Source organism: Musa acuminata, chromosome BXJ3-2, assembly GCF_036884655.1.
Source record: "Musa acuminata AAA Group cultivar baxijiao chromosome BXJ3-2, Cavendish_Baxijiao_AAA, whole genome shotgun sequence".
Classification (NCBI taxonomy): Eukaryota; Viridiplantae; Streptophyta; class Magnoliopsida; order Zingiberales; family Musaceae; genus Musa; species Musa acuminata.
In genome coordinates, this window is record NC_088350.1 from 35487159 (window position 1) to 35501460 (window position 14302).

Consider the following 14302-nt stretch of genomic DNA (forward strand, 5'->3'; position numbering starts at 1 on the left):
TCATAAATTACAAGTTAGACAAACTAAGTTGCCAACCATCCATGGAGTGCCTGAATGCCAGTGGCCTGGTCTTCACTGGTGGAAAATTTCTAGTATGAGGCATAAAACCTGGGTTCCCAGAGCCTGATAAAGTAGCATTTTTTGCTATTAAAATCGTGTGTAAGTTAAATATGAATTGATTTCATGTTGCCAAACCAGAGGAGTGCTATTCAATGAGGGAAGTTTTCTACTATGAGACAAACACCCAGTGCCACCAAAGCTTTACAAGTAACAATGTTGCATTTAACAATCATTTATAAGTTGAACAAAGCATTTACATTTTTTTTTCCCGAGAAACATTACAAAATAATATGCACAGAAAAATTTTGTAACTAAGATAATGATATTGAGGCAGATGCATAGAATTATTAAAAAAAGATTTGAAAAAAAATCAATCTTAAAGTAATTAAATATAACCGTCACATCAAGTAAAACGAGAAAGAATCATTCGCCTAAGATATATTAAAAGATATACATGTTTATGTATTGTGATTAGATAAGGTGACTCGATTAACATTAGTGACATGAGATCTAAGAAAAGTTCATAGAAAAAAAGAAGATTTGAATGCTTTCAATTCGACTAGAGATATTATCTTGCATAGAGCTCAATGATAAATAAAGAGCTATATAGCTATCCCAAATAGTTAAATTAATGAACTGGTTGTTCTTTATATATAAAAAAAAACTCTGTGTTCATAGGAAACTAACTTGTACGTTAATTGTCTATAAAGAATTAAATGACATCAAGAATGTGCACACATCAAATTTCCACTATAAGTTTGTCAATCAAGTCCTTGGATCTAATAAATAGTTTTAACGGAAGGCTATTCTGGTATCCTTTTGATGTAAAGAAATTTCAAGTTAAGAAACACATTTAGGGCGATTTATATTCCAATTAATAGCCTCTATGCCCAAGATTTGATTCCATAATAGTAATAAGAGGCTTATCAAGCTAATCCTTAAGAAAGCATTTCTGAAGTCAAGTTTTTGACAGATCGTTAACAAAAGCAATCGTGAGTGCAATGTCCACACCAAACAATGCTTTTAACAGGAAAGGACTTCTGTATCATGGACAGATTAATCTGACGAAAAATGAAGTTATATTCATCGTAAACCGATGTAACAGTTATCATGCAATCAAGATCGATTTTAAACCCAGAAAGAGCCAATCTTTCTTCCTGGATATCTAAGAAATAAGCAACAAATAGTTCAAATCAAATCCAAACAAGGGAAATTTTTGTGCACCGGTAGACGAAGGCATTGAATCCAGGCTGGAGGCGGCGATTGCAAAGGCCACCTGCCATCAAAAACTGACCCGTCGACTCGCTCAAGCTGCGGTGGTCACTTCCACAGCCGCAGCCTGTGGTGGCGACGGATCAGAATCGCCTCTCTTCCCCTCCCCTGCCACCGCAGCCGCCGCCAGATCCTCCGGGAGAACTCCGTCAAGCTCGTCCTCCGCCGCATGGGCGGTCACGGCCTCTTTACGAGTAGCGTTCCTGTCGCTCCTTTCTCGCCCTTCCCCGCCGCCATCTCCTTCTCTCTCGCGGTGCACACAAAGGAAGAGCGGTAGCCGGCGACGGGACTCTACACAGAGACGAGGGGCATCAGCCAAGCAAGAGGAATCTAAAGGATTGGAATCTAAACATCCATGTATACACTTCACCATCTTATTCTACTATGTATTTTTTTTTCTATTTAATAAAATATTTAATATGCATGCTAACATAATTACATAAAAAAAATATAACATCGCATATATATGTCAATTTAATATTAGGATGATTTGAATATTATTGATTAGAGTTATCAAACAAAGGAATAGTAGAACAAGCTTCAATCTTCTATATTTCTCTCAAAAAAAATTTTATAAATTCAAAAACTCTATCTATTTCGAGGTTTATATAATCTCCAAAGATACATTATATTAATTGTATCGAAGATGAATCATTCTCTTTCAAGAAATCAAGAATCTCTCTCTTGATTGATGCGATAAACCTTTCTTTTGATGAATCGAATATCTTTATGACACTTGAACAAGTTTAATTGTAACACATATATCGTATATTTATTATTAATATTTATTCAAAATACTCAGTCAACCTCTTCTCACTACAGTAAATATTATCCAATTACATGTGTTTATCTATATTATCAGATTTTTTTATTTTTTTATGCAAAAAATTATTCTGCAAGATTATGTTGCTGTAGCTGTCTACACTTTGGGCTTCCCCACCTGCCTTCCTCCTCCTCAAAGACTTGTTTAGCTTTCAACAGATTCATTAATCCATGTCTAAAATAACAATCCCAGAGGGAAGAAGAAGATTCATCAATCTCATCAGACCATCACAAGAACTCAAAGCACAGTCGCCAGTGAATGCATTGAGTCACTCCGCTGGGTGTAGCCCAAAAGAGTTTCCTGGCAATTAAAGATGGTGGCATAAGTGAATGAAGTGCAATTATTGCACCATGATGCATACAATTATTGCACTTTTGAGTTTGGTTGCATCCCAATCTGTAGCACATAGTGTTGTTCATGTGAACCATGTTTTGACTGTGTTTCTCTGCGTTGGCCTCTTTCACAGGTGAACCACACTTGCAGCCCAGAGAGAGAGAGAGAGAGAGAGAAAAGGAACCATGTCATGTTGCCGAATGTGATGAGCAAACACACCTCTAAAGTTGTTTTCTGGGGAACAGAGATGAACTGTGTTGAGATAGCAAAAGTGTGTCCGACAGTGTCTTGGTTCGATGTCAACATGATCGTATTGGTGTTTTCTCCTTGTCCTCTTGGCTGGGCTGCTCTAAAGAAGTGTTTGAGTGCTTTTGTGTTTGGACTCTATTGCCTCGGAGATGTCATACCAAGTTTTGGGCAGATCCAAAGAGATTCTTGGTCACTTTCAGGTCTCTGGAGTCAGACATTTGTGTCTTCTTCTCTGATGAGATCACCCATGAACCTTGGACCTTCCCCAGCATGGTTGCACTGTTTCTGGTCACCAGGGCACACACATCAATTCCATACAGGGAGAGGATCTTCATTAGAAGACTTGAATTGGAATCGTCAAACCCCATTAAGAGCTGGGAAACAATATCAGAATCTTGAATTCTCAATAAGAAACAATGATTGGAACACTCACTCAATGTATGGGGAGAGAGAGAGAGAGAGAGAGTTCAGGTAGATAAGGCCATACTTCTTTCCTATCATGAATCACATGAGTAATAGTAGTAAAAGATCTCCCTTGTTTCCTGGGCTGTGAAGGCAAAGGTCTTCCGGTGGTGGGGAAAGAGTAGCAGAGTGTCATCTTGTGGGCATCAAATCTGCAGAATCCAAGGCGACCAAGAACTGACTGACCCATGCTTTGCTTGTCACTCGCAGTCTGATTTGCTTCACCTTCTTTCTCCTAAATCACGCTGAAACTTCTGCATTCTGCCTTGTCAAGATCTAGTAAGCTTTTGCCCCATGCCGTCTGCTGCTGCCTCTCCTCATATATATTTGAATCAATGGCTATTAATGCAACGTAAGGAAAGCAGTGATGATAAACTCATGAAGAAGAACTGGCAAATTCAAAATAAAAAAGGAATAAGAAAACTAATCACCCTTATTTTAGGAAGGATTTTGAACTCCATACCTTTCTGCAAACATAAAAAAATAATAAAAAAAATATAGAGAATGCTAAAGGGTGAATATACGGAAAAAAAATATTCCTTTTTTTTTTTGTTTTTCTTGAATAGTATTCCTCCTTTATAAAATTTTCAAACCATCACCTCATATTTCTAATGTTCCAAAAATGTCCATTAAAAAATATATCATTTTTTTCCATCCAAATCCAAAAAATTTTTATGGATTGATATTTATCCATAAATATTATAGAGTATTTTTTAGAAACACTATATAATGTTTATGGATAAACAATAATCTACCAAACACTGTAAATAGTTGATAAAAAAAATTTAGATTTGGTTGGGAAAATATAATAAACAATTTTTAAGGAGTATTTTTGAGATTTTTGAAATAGCAGTGATGGTTTAAAATTTTTGAAAAGAGGGTACCATCCGGAAAAAAAAATAAAGTATTTTTTCGGACAATCCGCCTAATGCTAAACACATATTTAGTCCATCCTTAAATGTTTTCATCTTTGTTTACATATTACAAAATTTGTAACGATGGATCAATCAGAAACAGCAAATTATATTTTCTATGTCATAAAGATATTAATAGAAAATATTATTGTCATTGCTAAAACATCTAACTATTAATTAATGAGACCTAATAAGGTAGGTATCATTAATCACACATAAAAAAAAAAATCAATTTTGTTCCACCTTTTGTGTCTTCTTTGTTGGTCAAATAATTACTTAAAAAGATAAGAAATTTTAAGATCAAATAGTTAGTTAATATAATAAGGCACTTTAGATATTTAAATTGCAAAATTAAAATTATTGGATATAGATATGCAATATTAAAATTTAGAGGACAAATATAATATCTTCAACCTTTGATAGATTAGATATGTGAAAAACCATATACATAGTTTACATCTGAATGCACATTTTGTTTTTATTTTTCTGAGGGAGTATAAGCACCAACAAAAAAATTCACAGAAATCAGTCATAGCTCTATTGCAATAGTCTTCCTAAATTTACTCTCACTGAATTGAATTCACACAACAATTACAAGAACAGAGGGCAAAGATCATTGCTTAGTTAGTGTTTGTCTGGTGAAGAATCACAGAGTTGCTCTTGCAATTGAAGAGCAGTGAAGAAACAAGAATTCTACTGCATTAAATCATCCTTTGCAGGTCGGTCATATTACCAAATCCGGTCTCCTGCAACGAGAAGAAGGAAAGAGAAGCGCACAGTGCTGCAGTGAAGTACGCTGAGGCACACCGATCGGTCTAGCGGGGGAAACAGAGGGTGGGCAACTGGTACATGACAGGATTCCCCTCCTTTCCTCTACTCGCCTTGTCCTCTTTTTCCCTTCGGTGCAACCCCTCACTTGGTTGCTGCTCTTGTTGTGCTGGGGAGGGGAGATGGAGGTCGGCGGTGGAAGAGGGAGGAGGGGGACGAGCAGCAGAGAAACCAGCCCACCGGTCCGAGCCAGGCTGAGCTACTCACAGCAGCAGGAGCAGCAGAGGCTCACGAGGCCACAGAGGAAGGTTCAGGTCATCTACTACCTCAGCAGGAATGGCCAGTTGGAGCACCCTCACTTCATCGAGCTTCCTCACCTCCCCAACCAACAGCTTCGCCTCAGGGGTTACCTTCTCCCCCATCCTCCACGTTGCTCTCTTTCTTCTCACTTGACGTCCTGTTCTCTGTTGCTTACAGATGTGATGGAAAGGCTGACGCTTCTCAGAGGCAAAGGCATGCCTTCTCTCTTCTCCTGGTCTTGCAAGAGGTAATCTCCGTCCACGTCCGTTGATTGGTCTGAGCGGTAATCTCTATCGACGTATATTTTTCTTGTGATCGATTGTGGAACGTGAAAAAGGAGCTATAAGAATGGGTACGTGTGGAACGACTTGGCCGAGAACGACGTCATCTACCCCGTCGACGGCGTCGAGTACGTCCTGAAAGGCTCTGAGATCATCCCGGGGGCTTACGGTTTCTTCCCACCCTCGATTCTTTCTTGTTTTTGGTGCTGTTTATCGAGTATTTCCACTTGATCAACGAAACTCACCTTCAGATTTGTGTTGCAGAACGTTTCCGGCATGTTCCTGCAAACGGCAGGCAGCCGAAACCACTCCCCATCTCCCACAAACTTCATGTGGAACTGGAAGAAGACGAAGAAGAAGAGGATGAGCAGTCGGAAGACGAGGCGACGGAGGAAGAGGAGGCGAGACGCGGTAAGCGCACCGCGGTCGGCACCGGTTACACTCGCTGTTCCCGCGGCGTTTCGACGGACGAGATCGAACGAGTCGAGCACCGGACGACGCCCACCGAGCTGCCGCTCGACGATTCCTCCCCGCCGTCCTCCACCTCGTCGGACAAGCCTCCCACCCACGCTGCCGGCGGAGCCTCGCGGCGGCCTGAGGACACCGACCAGGCGGCCGAGCCGGGCCAGACTCGGAACTCGGTCCTGCTCCAACTCATCGCATGCGGATCGGCGGCGCTGAAGGGGAGGAGCTGTCCCAGCAGCGGGACGAGCAAGGCCTCTGCCTCCGCCTCCTCCGCCCCGTGTGGTGGTAGCGGCAGCGGGCGCCACCGCGGGATGGTGAGTCGACTCGCGAGTCGGGGGATCGAGGACGACGAGCTCCGGTGCTTCTCGGAGAACCCCCGGCTGTGTCACCCCCTGGTGGAGGACAAGGAGTACTTCAGTGGGAGCATCGTCGAAGGAAGCAGAGCTCCAACCGAGCCTTCACTCAAGAAATCCTCCTCCTTTAACGAAGAAAGGTAACACTTCCTCTCATCCTTCGTCTTTGCATTGGGTTAAACCACCACCTACTTGCTCCATTAGTTGACCTCTTACCAGTCAACCTCGCCAAGGATTCCCATTTCTTTGCATGCATCCAAAAAGGCTTTTGACTCCAATAAGTCAACGATGCTGGCATTCTATAAACATTTATGAGGCCAATAACATTGGTTTAATCAATAAATTAATCCTGAGAAGAACATCATTATAATTAAGTGAAGCATCAAGAGTCTACCTCGATTACTATGTTAACCTTTAACCTTGGTGTTGTTTTGGTCGTCGTCAACTTTGAACTCCACAGTCACTGTCAGAGAATAGACTTATCCATGACATTTCTCCAGTGATTAATACATGTGTATATGTATGTGTACTTTGGTGTGGAGACAGGATCTCAAGGCTTGGGATTGCAGAAGGCAAGTTGGAGGTCGAGGAGAGCAGAGGTGGGGGTGTGAAAGGGAAGTGTATCCCTGGAAGGAGGAGGTCCTCTGGCAGGCAACAGTGACAACAACAGTAGCGGTAGCCATCCAACACTGTAAGAACGGAAAAGTGTGAGTTAATGCTCGTGCAGCTTTTGCATGTAAAGGTCTCTCTCTGTGTGTTTGCAGTGCAGCTGTGCACACTGTTCGACTTTGGATAAACGACATGCACAGATGTGAGAGATTTAAAGCACCGCAAGGATGTTGGGTTATGTTCCTCTGCGGTGTCTCCCTAAGTTAGGGTCTTAGATTTGATGTCTGGATTTGCCACTGGTGTAACTTCTGAGAAGAATAGGCCAAGAAGCTGCGTTGAATTAATTACCTGTGCTTGTCACTGCAGAATTGGTTGTGCATGTTTACTCCCAGAAAGGATGAGATATATCATTTAGCTTCACCATAGCTCATTGATCATCTTGAGTGCTTGCCATTGCAACTTCTGGAAGCATTTTAAGTTCGTTGGGTGTTGAATTAAAATGCTATCTTCTACCATAGTGATACGACATATTTTGGGATCCTAGATGACGTCACATGCCAGAATTGTATCTGTTCCACATGTCCCGTCCTGAGAGCTCGGGGTGGTGCCGTCTGACGTGACTTTGCATGCCCCGAGACGACGGTCGGTCATAGGTGTTGTCTCATCCCTCGAAGGTCGACGGTCACGTCGAATCGACGTGCTATCGACCCTCGTGCAATAGTATAAAGCCCTCGGTCGGCCTCCGGCAAGGGGGGCAAAAAACAATTCTACCCACTACTGACTTGTTCGTCAGAGAGGCCAAAGTCGGGAATTACCCGACGAAGATCATTTTTGTAGGAAAGCATTATCACCTACTGCCCGTGAACGTCCCAACCTTGAAAGTCGCCGATCGACGTCCCCAAGACGAGGCATCAATCGGCCCGGATCCCGACCCACACCAACCAGTACCCCTTCCCAAGAGCATGGCCACCTCGTTATCCAGCTCATTCTATAGAAAATTCCGGACATTGACCCACGGACCTAGCTGACTCATCGAGCACGGTATCTTTGTTCATTAACACAGCTCATTGATCATCTTTGTTGAACTACATACGCTGAATTGTAATATATTTTAGTTGGATTTAGACCAGAATTGATCAAAATGAAGTTTAGGAGAGAATTCTTGCGAATTTATGGGTTACTATATCTTATACGTTGATGTTACCTTCTTTATGTTGTTATGGCATTTCAACTGGTTTAAGTGGCTACGAGTATTGCTACCTTTTTGTTTCTTTGGTCAACTCTCTGTTCTTGATCGTGGCCAAATTTTGATTTTGGTCATTCTATCTTGAGCTTGACTTCAGCGGCTACTAGTAATCTTATTGTATTCGTCTTGTGTTCATTCGACAACAATTGCAGCTTCCCCTGTTCCAATGGCTTCCTCGCCAAGGTCAACTTTTGCATTCTTCTGGCTCATGAACAGATCATTTGGCGACGCAAGATGAAATCTTTATCTCAAACAGCTTCTTGTCATGGAATGGTAGCTTTGCAGAGATCATCGTGCGGGGAATGATGGAACCGCCACATACCCATTGCACCCACCAAAGCCTCATTGTCTTTAGGCTCATCTTCTTCCTTTGTTATCAAAGACAACTTGTTATATAAAAAAGCTTTGATGTATATTTTTGTGTGTAATATATATTAATACAAAAGATTTCCATGCATATTGTATGGAACGCTAAAGCATTTTTAACAATTAGGAGGAAGGAGACGGTTCTTAGGTGATGATTTATATCGTGTGTTGCATTTCTTGGGGATGATTTCTCTTTTTCTTTCCAGCTATTGGGTGTGAGTAGTTTTAGAATTGATAATACAAAAGTGCTGTTTGCAATAATAATTTTTGTTATATGTTCCAAAAGAAAACTGCTGCTTTGGAGGATAATTAAGGCTATTAAAAGCTTTCGATTGACATGACCACTTTCCTATCTCCACTGCCTGCCATGAGATTGAGAACTTTGATGTATTCCATGTCGGAGAAGAAGATGATGATGATGATGAAGAAGAAGGAGAAGAAGAAACTTTACAGCACGTCAAATGAGTATATGCGGAGTGCATTTTATCATGAAAACGTTGGACTGCCTTTGTGATCTCAGGTGCAGTTTAACGAGTTAAAATAAAAGATAAAGAAAGCAAAGCAAAGCAAAGGCAGCAGCAGAGAAAGACTTTGTTGCAGAGAGCACCGAAGTAGGCACCACAAAGCCCACCCGCAGAGAGAGAGAGAGAGAGAGAGAGAGATTTTTCTTTATTTTCCTTCGTACTTTTTCTCCATGCTGCTTTTGGACTGCATATGACGGGCTGCATTTTTTCAATCTCTTCCTCCTCAGTGAATCCCGTTGCTTTATTTCCTTTGTCTTACTCTCTCTCTCTCTCTCTCTCTCTCTCGCTCGGTCACTCTCTCACTCATATCAACGGTTCCTTGCCCATTTTAACCAGAGGAAAGGAGGTTGCTTCGGTTGTAGCGCTGCACCACCTCGTTCTGTTCCTGCAACGGCACCCAAGTATCTTGCGGTGGGAAGAGGAGCGCCTGATGCGTTTGATGGAAGTAAGAGGAATTTGATCGAAACAGGGGAACCACATTTCCTTTTGACGCCATCATTCCGCCGTCGGAGGTTGTGTTGTGGAGTGGGGCATCAGATTTTGTAGGCAAGGGGAGATTTTGCGAAGGAAAAACCGGAACTTGGTGACGGGAAGCGGAGGACCGAGCGAAGAACTCGGGCAGAGGAGTCCTTCTTAAGCTTCGGCCCCGTGTTGGGTGGTGTTCCGATCGTCTTCCTCCTGAAGCTTCAGAGTCTAATCTCGACACTAATCTCTTGATTTATCTGGCGTCCTGAAGGACCAGGTGGAAGAAAGTCGTGGTTTTTCTCCCTATTCATCTCGGAAATCGTCGAGGCTGGGTTTTCTTCTACATCTTTGAAGTAGTTTGCATTTCTCCTGACAAAAAAGACCCTTTTTGGATCAGGAGAGTTGCATTTTAGTGTTGGATTTGGCCGGGGAGGGAAGGAGCTCGTACTCTGAGTGAGATAGATACTTTGAGTGCTTGGCTTTATCGATTAGGTGGAGACGCACAAGGTTTCTTGTTGATTAGGGTTTTGTTTCTGGAACAGATTTTGGGGGTTTTAAGACAGAGATGACCATCTACTGATGAATTTTAGTATCGTCGACATTATAGAGCACCGATCAAATTTGGGATCCATATGGGCTCTACAGTATCGAAACCTGCTAAAGATGATGCTTTGCTTCTCTGCAAAGAGCGCATAAAGTACATCAAGCAGGCTATTGATTCTAGGTATGCTCTATCGGCAGCTCATCTGTCTTATATCCAATCTCTTCGCAGTGTCGGGGCTGCGCTGAGGCAGTTCGCAGAGGCCGATCTCCTGGTAGAGTCATCCATATCTACTTCTGAAGTGGAGAAGTCTCCATCACATTCATCCTATGCATCCCCATCGCCTTCGCGCTTTGTCGAATGTGCTGGTTCGCCGTCGTTGAGTGCGAGCCCCTTGTCACCTCAGGTCTCCAATGTGAGTTACATGAGGGCAACAGGAGCCACTGCTGTAAGGGTGACAATCGATCAATCGGCAACTCATTTCGTCGAAGAAGACTCTATTACTTTTCCCCTGCCGCCACCACCCCCACCATCATGGGACTTCTTTTATCCCACAGATGCAGCAGGCAGCATCAATTCTCAGGCTGGTGAATGTGGTCGGAGCGTTAATGTTAATGTTGGTAGGATGAGGGGCTTGAGACAGTTAAAGGAATCGGAAGTTGTTCCTCTGATTGAAGAAGAAGGGATTAGTACTTGTAAGAAGGAAATGAAGGAAGATAATATTTGCTTGAACAGAACCAATGAAGAACCTCAGCCGGTAAATTTGGTGGAGAAAAGGGGTGATAAAGTTAGAGGACCAAAGTTTGCATCCACTAGTCTTACTGGGTCAGTCGATGCCATTGTTAGAATTGCGTCATCTGAGCCATGTGGATCAAATATGGAGAACACTAAGCTGCAGAAAGAAATATGTCCAGAAAGGGAGGATTTTTCTGAGTTCATTACGCACCGAGCTAAAGATTTTGTGTCCAGTATGAGGGACATCGAACACCGATTTCTCCGGGCAGCAGAAGCTGGCTATGAGGTGTCAAGGATGCTCGAGACAAAGAAGATCAGGCTCGGCATCTCTTCTGAGACTGCAGGTGACTCTCTGAATAATTTCAGAACTTGTTTTTGTGTGAAAATCTTGGGCATCAGGTTTTAATCTCTGTACCTTTTACATCAAATTCTGGTTTTAACAGGTAAACCACCTGCTTTCCGAGTTCTGGCTGCCTTAAATCACGTATGCTGTACAGGAGAAACTTTCCCAAAGCACAGAGGTTGGTGAAAAAACAAATATGTGGAATTTAATTCAACTGAACCTTCGGAATGAGTACAGAACTATATATGTCATATAAAACACTAATTTAGACTATTTTGTATAATTATTTCTAATAATAATGGGTTGTTTTAGATTCTAGCCAGAATGTGACAAAGGTCATCACTTGGAACCGCTCCCTCTCTTCTCTGTCATCGTCATCTAAAAGTCCTCTTGCAGCAGCCACAAAAGATGATGTTGGAGACAGTAGTAGTGATTTTATCGATGAATTTTCTATGATATCAGGAAGCCACTCATCCTCATTGGAAAGGTTACATGCATGGGAACGAAAACTTTATGATGAAATCAAGGTACACTCTACATATGACACCATTCACTTGAACAATCAGTAAAAGGCAAGCATGACACTTCCACGTAAGATATTGAACTTTTGCAGAAATTTAAGACAAATGAATATATCCCTCTTGGAAATCAACCCTTGCTTAAATTTTCTCGTCGTGTTCTAAGTTACAATTGTTTGTTAAGCACCCAATAGTCTGTGTTAATCAATAAAAAATATTTCATATAGTTATTCGATAGTTCATTTTAGCCCCCAACCTATGTTTCTTCCTCAATTTCAGGCAAGTGAGCATATCAGGAAGGCATATGATCAAAAGTGCAGCCAACTGAGGCATCAAGTTGCACAAGATCTAAGTCCACGATTGATTGACAAAACTAGAGCTGTTGTCAAGGACCTGCACTCTCGAGTAACGGTGGCCATCCAGTCGGTTGATTCAATTTCAAAAAGAATTGAGAACATGAGAGATGAAGAATTACTACCGCAGCTGGTGGAGCTGATACAAGGGTACATTCTAATAAGCTCCTTTATTCTCAGTTTACTAGATGGAGTTCATTTTGGTAAGGGATGCAAAACTAATTTGATCAAAAAGACATGTTTGATATGTTAATTATGATTATGGTTTTTCATTAAAGTCTTTGACATCAAGTGCCTTGGTTAAAATATAGAATAGCCTTACAAGACGCTGTTTGCTTCCAACAACGAACATCTCTTCCATCACCATGAACATACAATAATGCTAACAACAAGAAGAACCAGTAAATTTAGAATTCCATTACCATGAGCATCTCTTCCAATAAATTTAGCAGCAGTAAGTTTAGAATTCCTTACAATACGCTGTTTGCTTCCAATAGCGAACATCTCTTCCATTACCATGAACATACAATAAAAATAACAACAAGAAGAAGCGGTAAATTTAGAATTCCATAACCATGAGCATCTGCTGCAAAATTTAGTTTTCTTGAACAAACAATTTTGGACACCCAGTTGTGACTGTGTTTGTTTGTTTGCTTTTAGATTATTGGACTCAGGCTTGTAACCCCTGTTTGAGTGCTTCTCAGTTTTATGGCTGCCAGTTGCTATAGTTAACATCCACAACCAGATGATTGAAATTTTATTATAACAAGATTAATGATTGAAATTTCATTATAACAACAAGATGAGGGTCGAAATATCTGAGTTTTTTTTCATCACATGATTTCCCAGGTCTCAAACTGTTGATTGGCAAATGAAATATTCTTCAACAATGCACATTATATCATTTTCTCCCAAAACTGATGGATAAGCCAAAAGAGAATATTTGCCACTAATAGTTTATGTTTGGATGATATAACCCTTTTGAATGTAAATTCTGATCTTGTTAGAATCAGAACTGAAACTTTTTGTGCATAACAATGAAAGACAAAAGAATTTGAAATTACATATCTATGATTCTTGATTTCGTTGCCGTTAAGTAGAAAATTATTAGAAGATTAGTTGGCAAGTAACCTTAGATCACAACAATTACTTCTATATCTGAACCATACCTTATCATTTTTTTTAATACTGCAAGTTGCATTTCCAATCACAGAAACAGAAAGAATGGCTCAGTGCATGAGATTCCCACTAATGCAGGGTCTGGGGAGGATCTCCCTCTAAATTTCCATTCACATGAAACTTAAATACATGTGGCCTTTCAGGTTAATTAGGATGTGGAAAGCTATGCTCGAATGTCATCATGCACAATTCATCACGATATCACTAGCATATCATGCGAAGACCTCAACAGCTGCAACACACAGAGAAGCATACAAGCAGGCCTTAATCCACCTTCAACATGAAATTGAATACTTCAGTTATAGCTTCTCAAATTGGATCAATGCTCATAAATTCTATGTGGAAGCTCTCAGTGCCTGGCTTCAGAAGTGTATCTTGCAGCCCCGGGAGCGCAGAAAAGGGAGGAGGACCATTTTTCCACCTCGACATGCCATTTCTCCTCCTATATTTGTGGTTTGCAATGACTGGCTTGCAGGTCTCAAATCAGTTCCCACCGAAGAACTCTTTGATTCAATCAAGAGCATTGTTTCAGTCATTCATGACTCCTTCGAGCAACCAATAGAAGAGAAGCAAATGGAAAAAGTGCCTGATGAACCTGAGAAGACTGAAGTACCAGAAAACAAGGAAGGCAACCATTGCAAAAGATATTTAAACTTGGATAATTTGCAGGCATGTTTGACAAGGGCATTCGATTGGCTGACAAAGTTTGCGGAGGCCTCAATGAGAGTTTATGAAGATGTCAAGCAGGGAAATGAGATAGCTCGTGTTGCTTATTCAAATGCTGGATTAAGGTAGTAGTATGTGTTCCTAATTAGGCACTACTATGTAAATTAACTACCATTACTTTGAGGAAATAAGTATCAGTTCCATAGGAAGTAATGGTGGTCATGTCAAGTACATAAATGGGGATGAACTATTTGTTTGGTGCCTTTCACATGGATCCTTTCAGATGATTTATATGGTTTTTGGGTTATCCGAGTTTAATTATTTAATTTGTTTGTGATGAAAACTATTTGTGGATGAGCACATTTGGTACTGCAATATCCTCTTGCTGGTTTCTCATTTTATGCTTTAGATTTATTTCCAATGATTCAGTTAGATCACTTTTGACACTTACTATGTGAAATAGGAGCTGCAAAACAA

At 41.1% G+C, this 14302-nt stretch overlaps 2 protein-coding genes across 2 annotated transcripts; both read left to right on the forward strand.

Moving 5' to 3' along the window:
- Positions 1–4687: 4687 nt before the first annotated feature.
- Positions 4688–7309, forward strand: LOC103976822 (protein SOSEKI 2-like). The gene is made up of 5 exons (XM_018822176.2): positions 4688–5286; positions 5359–5428; positions 5519–5631; positions 5727–6420; positions 6827–7309. Exons 1-5 carry the CDS (start codon positions 5064–5066, stop codon positions 6939–6941), a joined length of 1215 nt encoding a protein of 404 aa, XP_018677721.2. The 5' UTR covers positions 4688–5063; the 3' UTR covers positions 6942–7309.
- Positions 7310–9141: 1832 nt separating this feature from the next.
- On the forward strand, positions 9142–14146 carry LOC135631776 (protein ALTERED PHOSPHATE STARVATION RESPONSE 1-like). The gene is made up of 5 exons (XM_065139656.1): positions 9142–11110; positions 11210–11287; positions 11422–11636; positions 11907–12130; positions 13303–14146. Exons 1-5 carry the CDS (start codon positions 10123–10125, stop codon positions 13952–13954), a joined length of 2157 nt encoding a protein of 718 aa, XP_064995728.1. The 5' UTR covers positions 9142–10122; the 3' UTR covers positions 13955–14146.
- Positions 14147–14302: the final 156 nt, after the last annotated feature.

Bases quoted from the DNA above. Each gene is read 5' to 3' on its own strand.
- LOC135631776 (XM_065139656.1), top strand. From the start codon at position 10,123: ATGGGCTCTACAGTATCGAAACCTGCTAAAGATGATGCTTTGCTTCTC. The intron at 11,111-11,209 runs GTGACTCTCTGA...TGGTTTTAACAG, and splicing joins CATCTCTTCTGAGACTGCAG to GTAAACCACCTGCTTTCCGA. The intron at 11,288-11,421 runs GTTGGTGAAAAA...GGGTTGTTTTAG, and splicing joins AACTTTCCCAAAGCACAGAG to ATTCTAGCCAGAATGTGACA.
- LOC103976822 (XM_018822176.2), top strand. From the start codon at position 5,064: ATGGAGGTCGGCGGTGGAAGAGGGAGGAGGGGGACGAGCAGCAGAGAA. The intron at 5,287-5,358 runs GTTACCTTCTCC...TGTTGCTTACAG, and splicing joins CCAACAGCTTCGCCTCAGGG to ATGTGATGGAAAGGCTGACG. The intron at 5,632-5,726 runs GTTTCTTCCCAC...TTTGTGTTGCAG, and splicing joins GATCATCCCGGGGGCTTACG to AACGTTTCCGGCATGTTCCT.